The sequence below is a fragment of the Lithobates pipiens genome, unplaced genomic scaffold (genome assembly GCF_037356315.1).
Source record: "Lithobates pipiens isolate NorthernLeopardFrog02 unplaced genomic scaffold, aLitPip1_a1.2 Scaffold_19, whole genome shotgun sequence".
Lineage (NCBI taxonomy): Eukaryota > Metazoa > Chordata > Amphibia > Anura > Ranidae > Lithobates > Lithobates pipiens.
Window position 1 is genome coordinate 123,168,504 of NW_027507764.1, and position 20,087 is coordinate 123,188,590.

Sequence of the window (20,087 nt, forward strand, 5' to 3'; positions counted from 1 at the left end):
TGGTCAGCGGTAAGAATGTTACTTACACAAGTGGTCATTTGGAAGAATTACCCCCTTACAGATTTTTAAAAACATCAATGTGTTCGGAAGTGGGAACTTATCTGAGAAGCAGAAATTACTCATTGCTCAGACAACCTTTGGAGGAACCCTAGTTGAGAATTCCTGTGATAGATGATTTGAGTACAGCTATAGCAATTGAATAGCTAAAAAACCATATGCATTTTGTTTGTAGCGGGTCCTTCCTCAGTTATAAATACATGGATTAAAACATCGCCCCCCCCCCCCCCCCGCCCCCATCTTTGAGAAACTGTTCTAGGCAAGTAAAGCTACATTCAAAATGAGTGTTCATTACCTGCTATAGTTCAAATTTACTGGTGAATTTTACTGCTCATTAACAGATGCAGCATCGGGCTTATGCAAGCAATGACCCAAGTATGAAACTTTAAAACAAAAAAACTAAAACAAAGAAAAAACAAAACAAACACAAAACAAAAAAAAAAAAAAAAACACACACACACACACACACACACACACACACACACCACATTCTTCTCTTTTAACTCATTCTCTTGAGTTACATATAAAAGAAAGTAAAAAAAAAAAAAGACAATCCTTCCATAATATAGTACAATCATTTTATTTTTTAATACAAATAAACAATATATTAATGCCTAATAAAAGAAAAAAGTCCCACAAGCTCAGATAGTTTACACAAAACACAAAGACATTTCTCAATACAAAAATAACAGTGATGCCTCTGTACAGATTATCATGAGTGGTCAATCTTCATCATGTGCTGCAATATGCCCTTCCACTACCTTCCTAATTTTTTATTTTTTTTTAACCTGTTCTTCCTCTGCTCTCTTTCTTTGAACACTCAATTCTACTTCATACTTTATAGCATTTGTTAATTTCCCCACATTCTCTGCAGGTGAGGCTACAGTGGCTGTCCAGACAATGGAGCTCTCCTGCACGAGAAAGAGGGCTTGCGTAGCAAACATTATATGCCCCTGTTATTGGGAAGGCCATAACAAGGCAACATATATGTTTAGAACTGTTAAAAAAAAAAAAAAAAAATTGTATACACATGTATTGTACCTTATTTATTGTGTGTTATGTTAGATCTGTCCATGAACTCTTGTGCCAGGAATATATTTTATTATTTGATGTATACTTGTACTTTTCTTTCTGTTTTTTTTTTTTTTTAAGCGTCCTCAGGGGTTTTATTTTTCATACATATACCAGTTATCCACAATTTGATACCTGAAATTTTGACAGGTGTCTTTTTGACTAAATGTAAATGCTGCAAAATCTAAACCCTCAAATCTTAAGACGACCCCACTTAATGTTTTTGTTATTACGAAAAGCTTTGCTGCAAACCATTTGAAACAGAACAAGCTAATTAAAAAATAAAAATAGATGTTTTTAAGCTTTTAAAAACAGGAAAATGTATCATTCATTCAGTGATTTGTGCTAATAAATCTTACAATAAATGCTGAATATAAAATAGCACCTTTCAATGCTAACCTGTTGTAAATATAGTGTACAAATTGAAAGTCAATATATAAAAACACATGCAGGTATCTTCACCTAATTTCTGCAGCAGCCATTTACATCTTCCAAGCTTCCCCATAGGTTCACAGCAAGGATGGGCACCCCAAATAATCAATAGTGAAGTCAACAAAGAAGGGTTGACCAGCCGTCTGACTTTGAAACCAAAGTGTCTGTTGGCACAATAGGGTGCCATGGGCTTCAGGGCTCTCACAGCACTCTAAAGGACAAGGTAGGTGCAACAACATCTTCTGCGCTCAATTTACAGGCTATGCATTTTCATTTAAAAATGTATTAACATTCAGAAAAAAGAGCAAAAAAAAACAAAACAAGAGTCACCTCTGAAAATGTATAGAATATCAGAATAATTCTAGAAAATAGCAAGAACATACTAAGCGTTTAAACACACAACAAAATGCATAAGGCAACGCTAAAAGAACTGACATATACAGAGAAGATAAGGCAGTAAAATTCCTTTCAGACTGGGGCAGTGCGGGCTTTAGCAGTAAAGCACCACTAGATTTAGCAGCACTTTACCGCTGTTACAACAGCGTTTTTCGGACACTAGACAAATGTTTAACCCCAGCTAGCGGCCGAAGAAAGGGTTAAAAGCGCCCGTATTGTGGGGCTTTGCAGAGCTGCCCATTGATTCATTAAATGGGCAGTGGTGGTGGAGGAGCGCTGTATACACCACTCCCCCACCTCCCCAAAGATGCTGCTTGCACGACTTTTTTTTACCATCATGCAAGCACTCAAGCTTTCACACTGGGAGGCTTGAGATGCACTTTTCAGTCGCTATTTTTAGCACCTTCAGTGTGAAAGGGGTCTTAATGATTGTAACCAGGTCAAAAATAAGGTTTCAACAGTTATTCCTGTGATAAAAACATAAGAGCAGTATTATTGCATGGGGTCAGGCTTCCATAAGTCAGGGAGCCCTTTTGTTATGATTCAATAATTCAGGGTATATAAGAAGAAGGCAGTACACAGACAATGAGAGTACAAAGGAACTTACAGGGAATCAGAACAAAAAAAAAAAAAAAAAAAAAAAAAAAAAAAAAAAAAGACAAAGAACAGGAATGAAGAGGATATAAGAGAAGAAGGAATAGAGGGGAAAAAAAAAATAGAAAAATTGGGTCCCAGAACACTGAACATGATTAAAGCACATAGGTTTTATTTATTCATCAATGCATCTGCAATCTATCCATAGAGTCCACACCACAGTGTATGACGGAACCCAAATGCAAGCAATTATTTTATTTTTAATCAATGGAAATGTTTTTCTTGTCTGGAGAGTCAGTTGTCTGGTGGCATTTAGCGGACCTATGGATAAGATTTAATAGGAGATGCAAGCATGATGTGTATTACAATTAGCATTTATTGAATTAACAAAAAACAGTTAAATGTTAAAAGTCTGGTCCTGGAGCATTCCACAAGGAGTTTGCAATGGATAAGGATAGAATTATAGTACTAAAATGTACACAGAAAATTCTAAAATTTCCTAGCATATAGTTAATAACTATACACCTTTCTTAATGTAGGGTATGTTATTTTTTTTATTCAAGAACAGGGATTGCATGTAGATTAGGAAAGTCAGGTATTATTCCAAAACACAAGAACTGGCATATTTCCCAAATCAGTGTTTGTTAAACAGCAGGTCCACAACGATATCTAAGATTTAAGCATATCTTGGCACATTTAGTCATCTGTCAGCTTCATATAAATGATGGGGAGGCCTTCTAGAGTGCTTAAGGTAGCCTATTGCAATGGTTGTAATTTACAGTTCTCCGCCAAGTAGTATGGCAACACTCTGCTCACATGGAGCACACGGGAGGTTGAAAGTTGTTGTAAAGAGTTGTTATAAAGCTAAGTAAATGTAATTTACAGCACTGGTGCACCAACAGATCCAGGATTACCCCTTGAGCGTTAAAAGAAGCCAGAATTGTTTTTTCAGAACCCATTAATAGTTCTTACATAAAAAAAGGACACTTGTCTGAGAAATTGTATACACCTTGCCTATGAGCAAAAATTGCACACTTATAGGTTACTGCAAAGGCATAGATCACATGTTTTACTGGCTTGGGGAGGAGGGGGTGAGGGTTAGTGAGTTTTCTTGCACAGAATCACAGAAATGATCTGGAATCCAGATCTGCCTACAGCCTCCCTCAAATAGAAAAATCAATGCACACACAGGGCATTTGACAAGCTTAATTAAAGCTGTAGTAAACATTTTTCTAAATCATACCTACAGGTAAGCCTATAATAAGGTTTACCTGTAGTTACAGTAAATATCCCCTAAACCTGCAATGTTTAGGAGATATTCGCACTGCATGCAGCTGGTCATCTCATAAGAGATATTCGCACTGCATGCAGTCACCAGCGCATGCGCTCTGAAGAGATAGGATACCTGTGTTGTCCCTCCAGAGCTCTGTGTTAAATCTGTGACTCCCACACATTCGCAGGAGTGACGCCATAGGGGCTCGGCCAGTCAGACAGCCGGAGCACGCAAACCCAGAAGGAAGTCTGGGTGAAGATGGAAGCCCTGTCAGCACACCACTGGAGGGATTCGTTCTAAGGCAAGTATTTCATAATATGCTAGTATACATAATATGCCATTGTGTTGCAGTTTTTGTTTTTTTGCTGTGGTTTTACTACCACTTTAAATATGGCCAGAGTCACTCGAAGTATTGACACGATCATTCTATTGTGAGAGAAATTCTTCCTTTGACAAATTACAATAGGAATTGCACATTATATAGCAGATAAAAGTAACATTAGGCATTGCAGTACACCGCAATAACAATGGAACGCAATTCCCAGTAGTAGCCAAAAAGGAAACATTTTCACTGCCAAATAAGCTTCTGATTGCTTGCCACCACTGCTCATTAAACAATGTGGTTAACTAAGGCCATGGGGTTATATAGAACATTCATGGCAGTACCACAGCAATTGTGCGACTCTGCATATACACCTATATCTGTTTGAGAACTTGACCTGATAAAGCAGCTCCTCATAAGAAGAGGAAGGAAAGCTATGAATGAAAGGATCCCTGAGATCACCCTGTTTAGGTCCTAAGAACCCATTAGAAGACCCAAGACTTTATTGCTCATTTCTTTAGAGCCTTGGCGAGCCTGTCCCAAAACCATCCTTGTATATGTGGATTTGTGTAATCACACACTGTAATAAACCGGAGGATGCTGGGAAACTGCCTCTTCATGGGTTTGTACTTCACGGGAATTAGTCTTCTTTCTCGAGCACCTGCACAAGGAAAAAATACAAACAGCAAGATAAATTTTCCAGCAAAATAAATCTACCAGAACAAAAACATTGCATTTTTGCTAAAGCCATTAATGAAATACTAATAAATGTTCAACAAAATCTATATCACATCAAACGGCTTCCACAAACAGAATGATAATATATTCGTGGCTTTTTTCCAATGGAAACACAATACTGAATGTACTGTATGTAATGGCAAGGAATGTGCTGGAAGGTCTATTGATGCTGGCTGCTAGGGATCTATTTTTGCATGGTGGTTTATTGCTGCTTGGGAGGTCTTGTTGCTGGCTTGCTGGGGCGGGCTTATGTTACTAGGGGATCAATTGTTGCCGGAAGGGATGTGCCATTGTGGGAGGAGTCTATTGATGCTGGCTACTGGGAGATCTGTTTATGCTCAAGGTCTATTGTTGCTGGGGTGGTATTTTTTGCAGGGGTCGATTGTTGCTGGACATGGAACAACTGGCCAATTCAAAATGGAGAAAAGGAGTACGGAAAGGATGTATATTGCCACCCTACTTATTTAACTTATATGTAGAGTCCGTCACACGAAATGCCAGGATCGACAAACCACAAGCTGGCATGAAGATCGCAGGGAGAAATATCAACAACCCGAGATATGCAGACAATACCACATTAATGGCAGAAAGTGAAGAAGAACTAAGTCTCTTAAAAAAGGGGGAGCCCAAAAGCTGGCCTGAAACTGAACATTATAAAAACTAAGATCATGACAACCAGTCCCATCATTCCTTGTCAAATAGAAGGAGAAGAAATGGAAACAGTGACAGATTTTATCTTCCTAGGCCCCAAGATCATGGCAGACTGACTGTAGCCATGAAATTCAGAGACGCTTGCTTCTTGGGAGGAAAGCAATGGCACACCTAGACAATGTCATAAAAAGCAGAGACATCACCCTACCGACAAAGTAACGTATAATCAAAGCTATAGTATTCCCAGTAGTAATCTATGGCTGTTAAGGCTGGACCATAAGGAAGGCTGAAGACTCTTGAAAGTCCCTTGAACAGCAAAAAAATAAAACCAGTCAAACCTGAAGGAAATCAACCCTAAACATTCACTGGAAAGATGGATTCTGAAGCTGAAACTTGAATACTTTGGCCACCTAATGTGAAGAGAGGACTCTTTGGAAAAATACCCTGAAGCTGGGAAACAAAGAAGGAAAAAAGGAGAAAAGAGGATGACCGAAAACAAGATAGTAGGGTTGCAGCACCGATACTAGTATCAGTGCTGATACCGAGCATTTGCATGAGTACTCGTGCAAATGCTCCGATGCTTGACCCGATACTTCGGCGGTCAGGGGTGATCGTTGCAGTGGTGCGGGCAGTTACCAGCACCAATCTCCGTGTATACCTTTCAATAAAGCAGCTGACAGCTTCTCCTCCTCTTTCCCTGCGGCTTTCAGCTACTTTATTGAAAAGTGCGTGTAACTGCCTGCACCGATCATCCCTGACTGTCCCCCGGTGTCCTTTTCCATGCTACTCCAGTCCACCCCCCTCCTGGATGGAGAGCAGGGGAAGGATCCTGTAAATCTGTAATTTACAGACTTCTTCCTTTTCTGAATGGACAGAGTCACCGACTCTGTCCATTCAGATTCATAACTGAGCATTGTAAACTGCATTACGATGCTTCCGTTTATACAGTTAAAATAAAATAATAATAAAAATTACTGACACAGTCCATGCATCATCAGTGCTGCATATTAGTGCCACTGTCACACGACATTAAAAGTATTGGCGAGTACTTGGAAAACAATGTATAGGTACTTGTACTCGGTCTAGCCTCATCAAAGCAATGAACATGAAGTTAAGCAAGCTCTGGTAGGCAGTGGAGGACAGAATAGCCTGGCACACTATGATCCATGTGGTCACAAAGAGTCAGACACGACTAGACAATACAATTGTTGCTGGGGGGAAATCTATTGTTGCTGCTGGCTGCAGAAGATCTATTTTACGGATTTTGTTGTCATTACCAAATTCCATACAAAATTACTCCAAATGAATCCACCACAAAAACGATACTTGGCTTTGTATTCTCCAAAAGGGTCAGCACGGAGAGGTGGGTGGGGGTGGAATTAAGAAACGGTGCTCGGAGATAAGTAGGGGCAGAGACAAGAATTTACTCAGAAAGGGGGAGATCCTGCACCTTCATTATTATTACATATTTAACATATACCTGGTCCAAGGCTGAGAGCAAATTTTGTCTGGAAATCACACTCATTGCTGTCCAGATAATCATCAGATATAACCACCACCATCTTCCTACACCTGCAACATAAGTAATAACTCATTTGTTATATTTAAAAAAAAAAAAAGAAAATATGTATTATCAAATTTTATTAGTTTTAAAAGAAGTCAATTCCACATAACATTACATTTTCAACTTCTTATTTACATATACCATATTGCTCTCCCCCCCCCCCCCCCCAAAAAAAAAAAAAAAATGTATTTAGTCCCCTCCACCCCCTCCTCTCCGCCACCCCCACAAAATCGTATTATTCAATCTATTGAGTAGAGCTCCCATTTTCTCAATTTTTCCCTAAATTCCTCCTTTCTATTTTTGAATATATATGTATATGTATATGTATATATATATATATATATATATATATATATATATATATATATATATATATATATATATATATATATATCCATCTCCCTGTCTCCATTATCCTATCCACTTATTTTTTCCAGTCTATTAAAGTTGGCTGTGTGGTTTGTCTCCATAATCTGGGTATTAGTAATTTTGCCGCGTTTAATAAATATGGTCTTATACTATCCTTCTATGTTCTAACTGATGTCATTGTCCCATGGAATAAGAAGCTTAGAGGCGTTAATTCTATCACTCCCGGGGATAGCCTTTCTACCCAAGGGGCAATTTCCTGCCAGAAGCCCTTAATCAAGGGACACAGCCCCCATATGTGGAGAGGGGTACCCCTCTGTCCACACCCTCTCCAACATTTGGCATCTGCTGTTGGATAAATCTGTGCCAGTTTCATTGGGGTCCGGTACCACCTAGTTAGAAATGTATATGACATTTTAAAAATGATACTTACAATGTCCATCTGCCTAAACTATAGCACATCAGATACTATCCAATATGCCTGAGGAAATACATGGGAACCTAGATTTTGGGGACCCATATAGCTTGCGAGTCTAATAAAATAATTGTGTCTAGAACATTTGCTTTTCTAGTTTTGACATACCAGATCAGTTTGTCTAATCCACCATGATAAATGAAATTACAGCACTAACTAAAAAAAAAAAAAAAAAAAAAAAAAAAAAATGGGAGGAGAAGGATGCAGACTGGAAAGACATTTCACACAAAGGCCCCAAAACATTTACTGACCCAAGGGATAATAGATGGTCATCAAGTAACAAGAACTAAGAACAGACCAACTTGTGTCTTTCATACAGCAGAACCAGCCTACAAACCAACCACCCTAAAATTAAAATGAATTGCTTTCTGGAAGAAATGTAAAGCCCAGCTCCATTAAAATGAAAGAAAAAAAAAAAATCTACATTTGCAGGTTTTTTTGTTTTAAGTGTATTCATAGTCAAAAGTTTTGTTTCAGTTTTGGATAGAGCATGGAAGGGTTTTTTCCCTGTCTGTGTACCATTGGGGACATTTCCTTTCATTTCCTGTTCCAGAGGCACAAGAACTTTGATTTTAGATTTATATTTCTCCTTAAAGCTCTAAAATGTTGGGGATTTCCCTTTAGTTTTTTCCTACAAACAGACTGGAGAAATTCCCCTAGGCCTAGGGACACAGACTGCAATACAATAAAAAAACTTGACAGAGGCTCCAACTCTCCCCTGCTCTAGCCATGTTTAAAAAAAGGTTTTGCTTAGAGACTTACTTTAAAAAGTAAGAAGCATAAAGAGTAATAACTATAAAGAAAGCAAAAGCTCTCATTATCCATCATCTATTGTCACAATGATCTTTGCAGTCCTATATTTACATACCTGTTTTCAATAAGTTCACTTGTTATAGACCACAGACACGTGCCAGGGAGGACGTCTCTATCAAACACACACAACTTCAGATTATAGTTTGTCTGCTCCAGTTTAGCGATCATTTCCTGTACAAAGCTTATATCCTGGGCACAGTAGCAGATGAAGGCATCAAACTGCTCGGGCAGATGTCCTGCGGGTGAAGATGAAGCATAAGCACAGTTGTCTGTGTAGTTTGAAAACAGGATAGCAGAAGAGGAAAACCAGTGTATAAAAATGCTACATAACTAAACCAGAAAAAAAGTAGAGAATTTTAAAGCAAAGATGCAATTAAACAACACCACAATCTCTTCTGTTTTTTAAAGTATAAACAAAAACGTAAGTTAAATTTCAGCTTTTCAGTTTCAGTGTGGTGGCTGCATTCGTTTTCACTTTTCAGCAAGTACAGAAAAAAAACAAAAAACACACACACCTGTTGATGTTGCCAGAATTGCAGGGTCCTTGTCACTTTCAGCTAGAGTACAAAGAACATTCACCAGATTTTTTGGGGAGTTTGGGTGTTTTTTAACAGCCCATAAAATTTCCCTCTATGTTATCCTATGTGCCCATGCACACATGGACGTTTTTGGATGTTTATCAGCAGTGGAGTTTATGGGCTGTTTTCTGAACATCATAAAAATCTCATTGAGGAGTCGTTTTTCTGACCACAAAAAATGCCCAGCGCACATAAATGTCTATAAACACTCAAAAAACGTGGCTCGCCAGTGGTTTAACGTTTTGGAAAATAAAAAAAAATAAAAAAAAAAAGCTAATAAACGCTATTGCAAAAACGTTAAAAAAGACTCACTGCAAGACTACTGGCATTTTTATGAAGCAATTTTAACATCCAGTGTTCATGGAGCCTTATAGTTTTGGCAATTACATGGTGTGAGCAGAATTCTGCCAGCCACAGGCCGTGTCACACCCCTCCAGCCTGCGTCTTAGAATAGGAGGGAGGTGAAGCCTCCATTAATATACATGCAATATCCCATCCCCATTGCGTTTAGCAGGTTAGTGGGCATGGAGGGAGGGAGTAGGCTGTCATACTATTTTGTACAAGCCCACCACATGTGACTCTATAGTCACATGGGCTGCTCAGATGTGATAAGAAGGAAATGCTCAGCATAGAAACTCACTGAAAACTGAGCATGTGCAGAATTGCTAACACAGCTGCAAAATCCCTAGCTGAATTGGGGACATGAACAGGAGGTGGAGATAGAGAGCAGGAGCAGACAGTTTTTTTTTTGCAGAATACAGGAAACAAATATAGTGACTGAGCAAGTATGAACAGCATGTAATACACCATTTATTGATGTATAGTTTTTTTTTTTCTTCTATAATGTGGGTTTAATGACACTAACTCCAGAAGCCATGTTAAAAAAATGGGGAGGGAAAAAGATTAGTCAGATTACCAGTTTTTACCTGTAGTCTTCCTGCAGCTGATTTTTCCCCATTACTAACGTCACCTTGTTCTGCATGCTCTCTCTCTATGGAGTTGGCCATCTTGGGAGGGACAGTTTGTCAGAACAAGGAGAACAATGAGCAGTACAGTCCTGATATCACCCCAAATCTCCTGAGATTAGCTGTCGGGGCAGCATTCGTTTTGATCTCACACTGCAGTTGTTCAGCTATGAGGCTGTTGGCACAGGAGTGCCTAGGTACACTCGCATACAAAGAAGTGCACTGCTGGGGGTTTTTTTTGTTTTGTTTTTTAAAGGAGGAGGATTGGCAAATAAAAAGGCAGATTTTCAGGCTATTTCTTAGGCACAAATAGCATTTCTCTCATATAACAAATCTTTACCTTTGAGTTCAGTTCCACTTGAACTCTCCAGCATCTACCAAACACTGGAATATTAGCACAGGCTGGCTGGCCCTTTAAAGATATAAAAGTAGTACTCTGCCTGATTAACACTGATCTGCCCAGATTTTAAATAATCTACACTGGCAAAGCCTGCCACAATAAATGCCAAAAGATCAGGAAATTGTGGACTGATTCCCCTACAGCCCAAAAGATCTGATGTAATTACCTTGGATGTGGTTTCTTCCAGCATGTCTCCCTTTATTGGGCCTATATTATATGCCTCATATGCACTGGAGACGGGGAGGGCAAGTGTGATTGGTGTGTGTGTGTGTGTGTCATTTTAACTTGCACCTGTTGCTTTCTTGACATCGGATCCTGTGTGATCCTGACCGTTTTTCTTTTTTATAAAATTGTGTCCTGGTTAGGTTGGAGTTCATGGAAACTAAAACAGATTTAAAAAAAATGAAATATGATGCAAGAGTTGATCTGTCTTTTTTTTTTTTTTTTTTCTCAATCCCAAGGAGGATTTTGTATCATTATGCCCCAACTATGAGCCATTTGTTTGGCTGGTAGTTGCATGATGGTACCACCACCACCCAAGCTAGGGTAAATTTGCTGCATATGTACCAATCCCTCCATCTACCATGGTTGTGATGTACCAATCCCCTTGTCTACCATGTTCAAGACAGTTGTTAATATGCAGATAGCCTGTTTTTATTGATCCCTTTCTGCGCAAAAGAGGTCTTACATTGTTCTCACAGTGCCCTTGTGTTTAGAAATTAACTCAGAAAGGAGAGATGTCATCTCAGAACCATTTTCCCCTATTGTGTTAGGCTCCTTGGTGAAAGCTTACACCTTTTTAACAATAGGCTTTGTAGGCAGTGGTGAAGGGTGAGTTATTACTGTGGTAATACATTCAAATAAAACGGTTTTCATAGGAAAAAAAAAAAAAAAAAAAAAAAAAAAAAAAAAAGCACCCGCCGCAGCTGTATACCTGAAGGGTCATCATGCGTGGTGATACACTTTCCCCCACTGCTATCTACGGTTTCAACTTGTAGTGGCTTGCTTGAATCCTTAGTTTTTCTTAAATACTTCTGACAATCTCCATCTAGAATACAAAACAATAAAACTCATTGCACATAAAAGGAAAAAAGGAGATTTCCATAAAAAAATAATAAATATTCTGGGGCCCATGACCCATATTGCCTTGTAACCAGTAGCAGAGCTCCACGTCAAAGGACTTGACCTGTTAAGAGGAAAAATTATCATGCTATTGCAGACCCCCTAATGCTACATGCTTAATTATGATGGCCCTGTAACTTTAACATTCCAGTGGGCTGAACAAAAAAAACAAACCCCTCCCCGTCAGAGGTTGCCATACTAACAATGCAATGTTAGCTCAGCAATCTTCCCCGCTGAGCTCTTGTGCTATGGCAGCCCCCCCAGCACCAGAAAACACTGCTGACATTGGCTGCTGGTTTTCCAGCATGCAAGTTCAACAAAAGCCAGTCACTGAACCGGTTTCTGTCAGACAGACAGTTGTACACACTGTCTGAATATTCGGATTGTGTGGACCCAGCATTACGGTCGAGTACCCACAGATGTGACATTTTGGGCCAGATTAAACAAGAATGGTAGTTGCTGAAGAATGCAAATTGCGACACACCTGTCAAACTATTATGTTGCACTGAATATAATAAATTTGCTGCATAGTAGATCATGTAACTGTCTTCTGCCGTCATCCTCTTGGCACACTAGTGCGCGCTTCTATTGCTATACTGCAAACTTCAATTTTATGCACCAATATTTGTTTGGCGCACATTGCGTGACCTTTTCTGCAAAAAGTCCTGCTTTACACAAATAGTTGCATTGTTTGTTTCAAACCTTTCAATTTAAACGATTAGTTGGCTCTTCCTTGTCAACTTCACACAAACTTTCGCAATTGTTTATCCTTCACAGGGCCTATCGCACACCTGCTAGATTGATTAGGGTAGGAGAGATACACCCATTTGTCCTAAATGTAATGTACATAGAGGCGATTTCATACAAAATTATTTGGCGTTGCCCAAAACTCACCCAGTACTGGACCAAGGTTTTATGGCCCATTTCTTCGAGAACTAGCAGCTTATGGCCACCATAATGGGATGTGCAAATTCAATCTTATTTATCAGAGTTGGTTAGATACTCCTGATTTAGAACCTCCGCAGTTAGTGATGGAGAGACTGTTACAAATTTAAGCATAGATGGACCCCTGTTAAAAGTGCCCATGTCGTGCATCACACCAAAAAGGTTTAAGTTGTTTTATTTTGAGCTCATGATGTGATATTTTACAGGAAAAAGAAAATTATATATTTTTTGGTAAGCTTTTCTAAAAAAACGAGCAGTTGTTAATATGATCTATGTTCATACTTTTTGTTTTGTATGGAATAACTGTCTTATTCAGTCTCTGTATACCACATATACTTTATGCTGATGTATACATTTTCTATGCTCTGACGCTCTTTGATTTCAATTTAAAAAAACAACCCCCCCCCCCCCCACCTACCAAACACTATTAGTTGGCACTTTAAAAACAAAAAAATTCTGTGCGCCAAATATTTGATGCACCAGCAATAGTTTATCTAGTCCATTACCTCTTCTCTTATACCATGTTTCCCCGAAAATAAGACCTAGCGTGATTGTCGGCGATGGCTGCAATATAAGCCCTACCCTGTTTCCTACCCTGAAAATAAGACCTACAATGACTTTAACTAGGGCTTAATTGGGGGGGGTAGGGCTTATATTGCAGCCATCACAGACAATCCTGATAGGTCTTATTTTCGGGGAAACATGGTAAGTTTTGTATTATGCACATGCATAAAAAAAAAAAAAAAAAAAAACTCTGTCTTGGTCTGTTTAATATACCATAGAAATCCTTTTGGTATATTGTTTTTTTAAAAGCGCAAAAAGAAACATAATGTCATAAATTCAGAGCCGTCATGTGTTCTTTCAATGACTACAGCAGGGATATGCAATTAGCGAACCTCCAGCTGTTACAGAACTACAAGTTCCATGAGGCATAGCAAGACTGACAGCCACAACAGTGACACCCAGAGGCATGATGGGACTTGTCGTTTTGTAACAGCTGGAGGTCCGCTAATTGCATATCCCTGGACTACAGAATGAGTAAGTCTTTATGCTGCTGAGATCTGAGAGTGGGAGTGGTTAAGTAGTTTATGAAAAAGGCACTGTTCTGGGCTAACACTCAGTCCACAAAAACGCTGTATGTTGTCAGCCAACAAGAAATAAGGTCCCATTCACTATTGGGCGATTAGGAATCATGGGTAGAATCGGCCCTACTCCCCCTTTAATGTGTTTGCAGCTGCAAAATTAGTGAACATGGTATGAAGCCAACATACCTATTAAAGGAGTTACATCTGTAAGAATATCATCCCTTTCAATCTTCTGCAGCAGGTTCAGCAGTTCTCCAACAGTTGTGTTTGAATGTTTTTTCTGCCAGTCATCCAGAAGCGAGGAGGTTGGATCAGGAAATCTCTCAAAATTCCTTATCTCTAGATAGTTATAACCCATTTCTTCTGCAAGGATGGTCCAGTTGGAAGCCGTCACTACATCGGGGTTTAAATATAAAGACAACTTCTGCCTGGTAGTGTAGTTCAGAGCAACAAGTGGAAATGTGTTATAGTCCAGATGGACTGGACTTGATGTAGCCATATTTTCACCCTCAGAACAGCTAGAAATCCTTTTGAAAAAGCTTGGGATCTACAGCCAGCACTTTAGTTCACCCTAGAAACTGTGGCTATATCATTTTCTTCACTTGGCGAATACCTAGAAAATATGGGAAAGACAATAATATTGTAAAACGTTCTTCATTTCTTCAGAATACTGTACAATATAGTCCACCAATACAAGAGATACATTAAAGTATGTGTGAGCCCTTAAGGGCCTTGTAATGCAACCAACCCGAGTTTAAAAAAAAAGAAATGAAAAGGTAAAATGTGTGTGTGTGTGTGTGTGTGTGTGTGTGTGTGTGTGTGTGTGTGTGTGTGTGTGTGTGTGTGTGTTGCATAGAGGCTTTGAGAGGTAGGGGAGGAGATCAGCAGTACACTAATCTTCGCAGTAAATGGCTGTGTGTGTCAGCAAAAGTCTGATTATTGCTGGGACAGGTAGGCTGTTCTCCCAGCACAGCCAGAAATCTGACACACTGGGAAGGATGTGCTCTCATCCCTAATGTGGTCAGTTTGAGCTAGGAAATCAAAGGGACTGACACACAAAGAAAGAAATACAAAGATAACGGGACACATAGTACAACAGACACATATCAGGATGCTGGGGTAAAACTTGCCAGCTGTTTATCCCTGAAGATGGATAAAAAAATATCACATGATGACCAAACACGTGTTCAAAGTCCAAAGTCCACATTCTGAACCTGAGAAGACCCCGGCGCTTGACAGCCAATAGGAAGTATCCACATTACCTAGGTAGACAGCTCAAGAAGGACCCTCCTCTGTGGTGAAGAAGATAAAGCACTAAGCGTACATGGGGCTTTCAGCTTAGTTTTTTTTTTTTACTAAACACAGTGATTAGGTGGGGTGGAGGGCAGGTGGCAAAGGGTGTGCGATGGTTCCAGCTTTAAAGTGAAACTTCACTTTTTAGGCGTTTTGCTCTGGAATTGCTTTAGGCAATAAGATATGGAATTCTATTAACCCGTTGTTTCATCAGAATATGCGACCCCTCAGAATTTGTAATGGAAGTGACGTTCTGTCGCCACCATCTTGCTACACGCCGCACTCCTCCGCAGTATTGATACAGTGTGAAGGCGACAAGCAGACATCTTGTTACACCCACCGGAGTCTTGCATTTCACACTTATTTTTAACAGTAAACTGAGCTTATATGGTGAAATACAGTATTTAGAAATCCAGACTGTTTACATGTTGAAGTTTAAAGGCTTACTGCGGCTTTTAAAAAAAAAAAAATTAACATCTAAACATTAGGCTAGATTTCTAAATACTGTATTTTACCATATAAGCTCCGTTTACCAATAAAAATAAGTGTGAAATGCAAGACTCCGGCAGGTGTAACAAGATGTCCGCTTGCCGCCTTCTCAGTGTATCCTTACTGTGGAGGAGTGTGGGGTGTAGCAAGTTGGCGGTGACATAACGTCACTTCCATTACAAATTCTGGCGGGTCGCCTAATCTTATGAAACACAGGCTTGTGAGAAGGAGGTTTGCCTGCTAGATTTGCTCGATCACTTCTAATACTGTAACATGAGAAAACCTATACAATAAAATTCAAGCAGCACTGCTAAAAAGTTCACAGAATCCCATACAACCTTACTGTACACATCCTAAAGAACAATTGTATGACAAACCCAAGCCACTTCTGCAGTTTGAAGACTTTTGTGGCAAATGTCAGCTCTGTTCCGGGTAAAATCTAATGTGAGAAACCGTCATACATAGACAAGTGGAAACAGTTTCACCAGGAAGTAACAATGCAACCAGGAAGTGCACAAATATTAAATCTGTGTTCAAGATTACAACTAGACCTGGGCTGGCTGTATATCACGGGATCAGGGAAGTCATCTGCAAAGTTAAAACCCTGTGAAGATCCCCCTTTCCCTCAACATGTTTGAGTGTCATAAAATCTGAATAATAGGAATATAAAAGGGAATGTATGAAGATAGTCTACTCTAGTTCTGTCTCCTCTGTAATGTATAGAGCATGTAAACCTACACACTTGTCCAGGTAACATGCTTGTGGCCCTCATATCCTCGGCATCAAATCTAACTTACATTTACTTACTTAATACAGTATCAGTATGCACCCGACCATCTCTTTTCCATCAAGGAGCAGTTGTTGCACAGTCCACTACCTACCTATTGGATTAAAACTTTAGAAGACATTTTCCCAGTTATAACAAGATGAGCGAACATCATGGCCACTAAAAACATAGGTTAGCGAGCTGTGTGTTCCTGCTTGTTCACCTGTACAGTTTCCACATTTACCTGTTGTCTAGTTTAGCTATTTGTATTGCTCTTTCATGCGTCTCCACTTGTATGCCTTGACGTTTGCTCTTCTGATTATCTGTACTGCTCACGTGGCTGCAAACTGCCCACTTCTTCTTCCCTTTTGTCTCTGTGCTGTAGTGTGGGTTTACCTGATTGCCAGGCTGATAACCTGTGTTGTTCTTACATCTATTGCAATAGAATATTCTCTATTATTTCCTGGTAATTCCCCTGCAAGGAGTATTTGCCAGTATTGCTCTCTCGTGTCTCTGTCATTGTCCATCTCTGAGCGCACAACGCAGCAAACTATCCACTGCTAATCTTCTGTGTTAATGCAGTCTTTGTGGTTAGCACTTCTGCCTTACAGCACTGGTGCATCCAAGATGAGTCCGGATATGTATGTATGCATATATAAGTATATATTTATCTCTAATTTCTATTCGTGGTTGACACTTCTGCCTTGCAGCACTTGGGTGTGTGTGATATAGAGAGATATATATAGATATACATACACACACACACACACACACGTACAGTAAAACCTTGGATTGCAAGCATATTTCGTTCCAGAAACATGCTTGTGATCCAAAGCACTCGTGTATCAAAGCGAATTTCCCCAAAAGAAATTCAGATTTATTCCACAACCATTTATTCATAAATCCTTTAGTTTATATAAAAAGATTATAGCAACTTGACCAGGTTGTGCAACCATAAAATGTCTATCCACAAAGGGATTAGAAGCAAAATCCAGCAGGAGCTACAGAGTATAAAAGAGAAGAGAGGCGCCTCTAAGTGTAGCACTATGGTCACATTTAATGAGGGAGGGGGAGAGGGAGCTCAAATTTCAAACCCCCTTAGCGATTTGCACTTCTGCAGCATTGGGTTGCCCAGTTCATCAGATCCTAGTGGATAACTGCATGGAGTTTACAAGAATAGAGTGGAAATCCTCCAGTGGGGATACCAGATTTCCCCCACTTCCTGTTGCGGCTATAGGACAGGAATTTAAATCTCCCTAATGGAACACAGCTAGCAAAAAACCTTGCCAGAAGTTATAACCCTCCCCTTAAAGTGGTTGTAAACCCTTACAAACCCCTTTGACCTACAGGTAACCCTATATTAAGGCTTACCTGTAGGTCCAAGAAATATCTCCTAAACCTATAGGGTTTAGGAGATACTTGCCAAAAGACAGGCACCGCTGTCTACAGCGCATGTGCCATAGACAGCGACGTGCAGGCGCACTGAGCGCGCTGCTGTTAACGGCAATATGCCGCGTGTGACGGCTCCCGTGCGCATGTGCGGGAGTGACGTCATTGCGGCTCCGTCGAATGACAGCGCCGGAGCAGCGAGACCCACCAAGAAGATGGAGGCTCCGTACACATGGGGGACCGCGGTGACATCACTGGCTCCTGTGTCAGGTAAGTGACACATAATGGACTACTATGCGATGCATAGTAGTCCATTATGCTTTACCTTTGCAGGGAATCAAAGAGGAAGTAAACCCATCAGGGTTTACTTCCTCTTTAAGCCGGCCATAGACAGCTCGAATCTCGGCTGGTTCAGCAGGGATCAGGCAAGATTCAAACCATCTATGGGCAAGCTGAAGGTACCAAAGCTGATCCATCGATCGCTCTGGGTACAGACAGCATGTCAGATTTTTCAAGTGATTGTAGCCGCTGGCAATAATCACTGCATTTTACCCGACAGACTGGGTGGGATTCCCCTGTCAACACTGACTGTATTGATGGGGAATCAAGTGATTTTCTTACCTGCAACACGTGGCGAAAAGAAAGAAAATTGCACCATCTATGGTTGGCTTCACTATCTGAAATGAAGAAAAAAAAAAAAAAGTTTTCCTTCAGTTTTACTTTTATCTTTTGCCGCAGCGAGATCTCCTGGAAGTGGGGGGGACGGGTACCTGTCAAGACAGGTGCCAACTTTTGGGTGGAACTCCACTTTAGAAGGGATTAAAAAATATGTGCACATCTGTGTGTAATCGTCACCATAAACGTTACAATCTGACCATACACTCTTTATAAGATCAATTTTAGATTTACCAAAACTATGTAATACGAGGACTTAAAAAGGGGTTGTAAAGGTTTGCGTTTTTTCATCTTAATGCATTAAGATGAAAAAACATCAGACAATACTGGCGCCCCCAGTCCCCCCATTTTACATACTTGAGCCCGCTCACCTGCCGCTCAGCCTGGCCGTTGATTGGCTAGAGTGGATGGATTGAAAGCAGCACAGCCATTGGCTTGCGCTGCTGTCAATAACATCCAATGACGCGGTGCGCCGGGGGCCAAGTGATACAGTGAGCAGCTATAGCCGCTGGTCGTATCACAGAAGCGTGCTCGCAAGAACTAACCCCCATGCGAGAGGGCTCGCATGAAGGTGGTTAGTTCTTGCAGGGAGGAGCTGAGACAGCCGCCGAGGGACCCCAGAAGACCAGGTTTTGGGGCCACTCTGTGCAAAACGAGCTGCGCAGTGGAGGTAAGTATAACATCTTATAAAAAAATAATAAAGATAGAGAATATATATATATATATATATATATATATATATATATATATATATATATATATATATAATTGTCTTTACAACCCCTTTAACTAAGCCATCCAATTAATTTGTACCCAATTGGCCAGACACTTGCACTACAGTCTGTGGTAGATGTACAATCAAACCGTAATGTGTGACGAGCTTCAAAATGGTGATAACAAATAAAATAAAAGCAATAAAGCGCTACCAAAAACAACGGCACCTTCTTTTCCTTCTATGCTTACAAACAATTCAATACTTTTGGAAGTTTATATAAAAGTTTAGCCAACTATACACTATACCCACTATACACAACTATACCCTTATCACATAAACCTGTTTTATACATCAGGCCTCCTATGGAGGAAAGAAGGTCTCTCTAAATTTGTTTTAATAACTGAGAATGATACAGATCTCACATCAATACAACTGAAAGACACAAACAGGAACATTGAAACTATTGTAGAGAAAATAAAAAGCAGAAACACAGACATTCCTCCCCATATATATTGTATAGTTGCCCCTCTATATCCCCCAGCAGTCATTATATACTGCCCCTAATCCCAGCTGCTCACTTACTACATACATTACTTACCTCTCCAAATAAACTCTTCCTGTCTGCTTCCTCCCCAGCTGGGAGCTGACTGTAGAGAGAAGCAGGGCTGGCTGGGACTCGTCCATTATCAGCGGAGGGGTGGACACAATGAACTTCCACTTTACAGGAGGGATAAACCTGGTCTCTGCTAACAACAGTTTATTGAACTTCATATACAATTGTGCAGGATTGAAATTTGCCTCTGGTGTAATGGAAATGATTCAGAAACCTCTGCAGCGTTTAATTTAATGTGCATGCTCCCCCTCCCTCTGTGTGTGTGGTAGTGACTGGAGTTTCAGGAAGTTGGGGAGAAGT

General features: G+C 40.0%; 1 protein-coding gene across 2 annotated transcripts; it reads right to left on the reverse strand.

Annotated features, from left to right (window-relative positions):
- Window positions 1–621: 621 nt before the first annotated feature.
- MYD88 (MYD88 innate immune signal transduction adaptor) lies at window positions 622–19,878 on the reverse strand. Of its 2 annotated transcripts, XM_077491224.1 has the most exons (7): window positions 19,773–19,814; window positions 18,406–18,461; window positions 14,034–14,460; window positions 11,630–11,743; window positions 8,808–8,988; window positions 7,015–7,106; window positions 622–4,806 (listed from the first exon to the last, which is right to left on the reverse strand). In XM_077491224.1, the coding sequence occupies exons 3-7, from the start codon at window positions 14,344–14,346 to the stop codon at window positions 4,655–4,657; spliced, it is 852 nt and encodes a 283-aa protein (XP_077347350.1). In that variant the 5' UTR covers window positions 14,347–14,460; window positions 18,406–18,461; window positions 19,773–19,814; the 3' UTR covers window positions 622–4,654. The 2 variants fall into 2 exon arrangements, with proteins under 2 accessions (XP_077347350.1, XP_077347351.1); XM_077491225.1 differs by lacking the exon at window positions 18,406–18,461 and having other exon boundaries at window positions 19,773–19,878.
- Between the last annotated feature and the right edge of the window lie 209 nt (window positions 19,879–20,087).